Source organism: Sardina pilchardus, chromosome 6 (genome assembly GCF_963854185.1).
Source record: "Sardina pilchardus chromosome 6, fSarPil1.1, whole genome shotgun sequence".
NCBI classification, from domain to species: Eukaryota; Metazoa; Chordata; class Actinopteri; order Clupeiformes; family Clupeidae; genus Sardina; species Sardina pilchardus.
In genome coordinates, this window is record NC_084999.1 from 19726257 (window position 1) to 19731256 (window position 5000).

Below are 5000 nucleotides of genomic sequence, written 5' to 3' on the forward strand. Positions count from 1 at the left end.
AATCCATATAAACTCTATTTTTGTCTGTGTAGTGAACCTTTAAAGGTGAGAGATCTCACGTTTTAATAAAAACTTCAGTAGTGTCCTTCAGCAGCTCCTCCACAAACAACTGACTGGCCATTTTCAGTGGACCCTTGGGGTAGGAATGAAAAAAAAGTGTAGTATTGCACATCAGAGACCAGTTACATTCTCACTTACCTTATCAGGTGACACTTGGCACTTGTGTGTGTAGAGTTGTGTGTGCCCGTATACAGTGTGTGTGTGTGTGGTAGAGAGACTGGTGTCTGCTTGCGAGTCTTTGTTGAGTGTGCGTGTGTGTGTGTGTTTGTGTGTGCGTGCGTGTGTGTGTGCGTGTGTGTGTGCGTGTGTGTGCGGGTGTGTGTGCGTGTGTGTGTGCGTGCGTGTGCGTGTGCGTGTGCGTGTGCGTGTGCGTGTGCGTGTGCGTGTGTGTGTGTGTGTGTGGTCAAGTGCATGCACTGACATGACAGAAAAAAGGGGACAGACAGTGACAGAGTGACAGGTGGCAAGCTGCCGCCCCTGCCCAAGCGAAGAAGAGGGCAGCGGCAAGCCCCGCGTGCGGGTGGCATCTCAAATGTGCCACGGAGGCGCCGCACAACGCAGCGCAGAGCAGCATGGCACAGCGTAAGGCACGCTGGGCAGCTGTCACTGGTGGCAGAGAAGCACCCGCGCGCCCGTTGGGTTTGCGCTGACTAAGACGCTCTCTGAGTGAGAGTCAGAAGGGGAGCCTCAGTTGTTGGTGCCCCAGATGGGGCTCCTCCTTCTGAAGCCACGTTTGGGGACAGCTCTCCTCACATGCACTCCAGCAGCGAGGCATACTCTGGCCATGTAACAGGAGCCCTCCGTTCTCAGAGTGTTTACTGCATCTATTTGCTGCAAATATTAAGTGTCCGTATTGCAGTGATTAAGGTTACTTAAACTGGTCATTTAATTCACACTGAATAAAAAGTGCAAGTGCATCTTTTTTATAAAGTTACATAAACTGATAAAATTCATGTAGAGTTCAAATGTATCTTTTCCATGCAGCAGGGACTAACCCTATGCTTAAACTTAATTCTAAAACTAATCTAAAGTCTGTCTTGTAACATCATGTTCTAATGTAAGAAGTCAGTAATGCTTCTCAGGTAATTAAGTGTCACAAATCTGGATAGTTTCTAAAAACCTACTCCTTAACATCTTGTTTGAGAATCAAAAAGAATTTGTTTGTTTAATGGGTTGGCATCATGCAGGTGTTGATTTGTAGTCATAGTGGAATTGCAAGATCCAAGCTGGCTTATTTACTGTATGTACTATAGGGGACTCGCAGAGATGTTTAAATAGAGAATAGAACATATTAAAAGAGCTTCTGTTTTACAAAAACATCACCAATCCCATAATTCAATTTAGTTTGTAATGGTAAAAGTAAAACCTTTGACGCTTTTTTATTTTTTATTTTACATCAAGCAATTAGCATGTTATCTTGCATTTGTGTCTAAGTGGAATATTATAGAATATTATTAAATCAATAATATATTAGCTACTATCAATTGTGTACAGTCATGTAAGATTAAAGTGGTTCTTCTAACTTTGTCTATTTTTCCTCTGTTGTTTTTCTCTCTGTCTCTCTGTCATATCTACTTGTTCCAGGGTCACAGCGAATCAGTGACAGTGAGATCTCAGACTACGACTGCGAGGATGGTGTTGGAGTTGTATCAGGTACAACACACACACACACACACACACACACACACACACACACACACACACGCACGCACAAGACACGTGTGACAGAGATATGTGAAGACAGCACCATGCTTGATTCTCATTTCTCCTTGAAGATGTGTACTTCTGTGATGTTGCAGACATGTGCATCCACAGAGGAAATAGCACACTCCTCCACGGTGGTCTCTTCTGCTTTCTCTTGGCTTCTTCACCTCTTTTTCACCCTCTCCCAGACTCTCTCAGCCTCCCTCCCTCCCTCCCTCCCTCTATTGTCCGTTGGCCTCCCCCCCATCTTTTCTGTCTCCTCCCTCCTCTCCCCCCCCCACACACATACACATACTCGCTCTCTCTCACTCACTCTCTCTCTCTCTGTCTCTCTATCTCTCCCTCTCTCTCTCTCTCGTCCATCGATTCTGGCTCCCTCTCGATGTGCTGCTTCAAAGTGCTGATGCTGGCCTTCCATCTGGGAAGAGATGATTAACATCCAGAAGAATTATAGATCACTGCTTTCCCCTCTTTTTTTCCCCCTCACTGCCACTGTACTTGTTTTTCTGGCCCCGAATTCCAGGCAGCCTGTGATAGGTGCCCACCCTCCTTGAGCATGGCCGCCCTATAGGATACGTCATCTTGCCGTGTTGGCTGCCTTTGTGTGCATTCTGCAAAGTATGCACTTTTTGGTGTAATTTTGTTTTGCCCCCATATCGAGGTAAAAATAGCGTTCGGCCAAGCTTGGCCGGACAAGGAATTTAAATATATATTTTTTTCATTCATTCATTCATTCATTCATTGCGGCCTCCATTGTTAGCCCTAAAAAGGATGTTTTTTTCCCACCTCTGAGCAGAATGAAGCTCCAACTCATTCTGAAACCCTGCTTTAAAGGAGAAAGAGCTGCCTTTATGTGGGAGCCATAAAGGGAGGATGATAAAAGTCATTAATCTAAAATGACTTGTTATACTCTGCTTTCACACCGTGTTAATTTTGGCCAGGTTCAGATTTCCTGTGATTAATTGCACGGGTTTAAAAACCTGTCACATCGATCAAATCAGTCAACTCTACTTTCTCTCTCTCTCCCTCTCTCTCTTTCTTTCTTTCTCTCCCTCTCTCTCTTCAATTTATTTCTCCTCCTTACCACTGTTGTTTTAAAGTAGCTTGAAATCTCTTGACAGGCTGCTCCTCTCCTTGCTACTGTAAAAGCCCCCCCACCACCCCACCCCCAGCCCCGGTTAATCCTGTCTTTGATGCAGTGTTGTACTCCTACCTTTTTAATGTGCTACACACTCTATTGAATATCAATCAACTTTAATCATGCTACGCACTGACCTTAACCGTGGCCGCTCGCCACTGCTGATCATTGGGTAATGAACTCCTTCAAGTTGAATAGGCTGCTCAGTCTAGCAGGGGAAAAAGTCATTATTATGGTTCTGGTTGTGCAAGCTGTTTTCTGATTTAGCGCAAGAAGAAAAAAAAAGCTGACTTGATGGTTGATGCCACTGATTTGCATGAGAATCAACTTGATAATGTGATTTAGACCCTTAATAACCACAGATGAAAAGCTACTCACGTGCGATAAATCCCCATATCTGCCAGCACTAGGCTAGCAAAGAGCATTTTCTCGTCATCAGATAATGTTTGTCACCTGGCGATTAGCTTCTTGCATTCTTGTTGCTCGGTGTATGTCATTGCAAGGTGGTGTGCGAATACGTTGTTAAAATAAATGATTTCCTCAGTCTCGTAGAGTAGCCTGAGAAAAAAGAAAAGAAATAAGCATCAACACTGATCCTCTCTGACACCCACTGTGTTACTTTATGGACTTTCAAATTGATCCCATTAAGTAAAAGCCTTGCTAGAGGGCATTGATGTCAAAACTGGGTAGAGGAGCAGACAGTGATGTTGCTGCAGCCAGCAAGTTTTGCCCCCGTGTTGATACATGTGTTGTGATGTGAATGATGATGATAGGGTTTTGGGGTTCATGTCACATAACCTTTGAACTCTGTGTGACCCCCCCCCCCATTACCTCCCCCCCAACCCTGTAGACTACAGGCAAAATGGCAGGGACCACCACCAGAGCTCCACCCTGTCCGTACCTGACCAGGTGATGTCATCCAACCACGTCTCGCGCTCGGCTGACATGAACCGGGCGCGCTCGCGCTCTCCCAGCGTGCCTCCACCTCAGAGGTAAGCCCCGCCTGTCTCCACCCCCACCCTCCAGTCGCCGCCCGTCTCCTCTCTTCCAGGATCGTCTCCAACTATTTCCTGCTCTGAGTCACGCCGTTGCTCCCAGACCCTGCCAGACAGCTCACACCAGGACTGAACTGCAGGGCTAGCAGGACCGCTAGCGTTAGCCTGTTAGGGGGTGCATAGCATTGTGTGACATGTAAAAAGAGCAGGCTGAGTCATCAGTGTTGTTGATGGTTTTTTTCACTCAATACTCTAATGTCAGCTGATGTCTCCCGTTAGCCACACACCAAGCTGATTGGCACATCCAAATGATTGACACTTCAGAGGGGGAGCCATCTAGCTCTTAAACCTCCCCCGCCAGCCTACAGTACTTTACCTTTTGGATCCCTCTCTGTATCAGAGTACCCCACCCCCTCCACCCCCTCCACCCCTCCACCCCTCCACCCCCACCCTCTCAGCTGCTCTGCTCCGACCCATCCATCCCAGCCCGCCCTGCGGCAGTGAGCGCCGAGCAGCGTCACGTGACCCACGCGACCGGCCCCATGCAGCGCACCCACCCGGGCAGCCACGCAGTGCCAGTCAGAGAGCCGAGCCCAGAGTCCGACTCTTTGGCATGGCGAGCCTTGTGCCACCGCCCGCCCGCCCCCCCCCCCACCACCCCAATTAAGTTGATTTGATATTTAAGGCACAGCCTAAATCAGAGTCCGCAGGAGGAAATGCACTTATCTAAATTGGGTGTGACAGGGCTCCCTAGGCTGTATTTCAGGACTCCTTCTAATTACATACCCCCCCCCCACCCCCCCTCACTCTCCTTATTTATTGCAAATTACACAGGCGACCAAGCATGGACACCCATCCTTCAGCTAATATTAAGATTCAGTTAAATAGTATGACTGATTTATATTGAGTATCTGTGCATGGATTTGGGTCTAAATGATGTCTCCTAAAGTGTCATTTTGCTGTTTCGTTTTTTTCCAGTGCTTCACCATATGTGCCAAATGCAATTGCGTGTTTACATTGTTTGGGTGATTTCTGTGAAATTGTGTCTATGTATGAAATGTCTAACCCGTTTTCCTCTTGCAGGGGTATTCAGACTGTTTTAT

At 47.0% G+C, this 5000-nt stretch overlaps 1 protein-coding gene across 1 annotated transcript in view; it reads left to right on the forward strand.

Moving 5' to 3' along the window:
• LOC134082889 (regulating synaptic membrane exocytosis protein 2-like) overlaps positions 1 to 5000 on the forward strand; it is a 97139-nt gene that overhangs the window by 27437 nt on the left and 64702 nt on the right. The window contains exons 13-14 of the mRNA XM_062538919.1: positions 1645 to 1713; positions 3753 to 3894. Of these exons, the coding sequence (XP_062394903.1) occupies positions 1645 to 1713; positions 3753 to 3894 (211 nt within the window). The remainder of the gene's footprint in view (positions 1 to 1644; positions 1714 to 3752; positions 3895 to 5000) is intronic.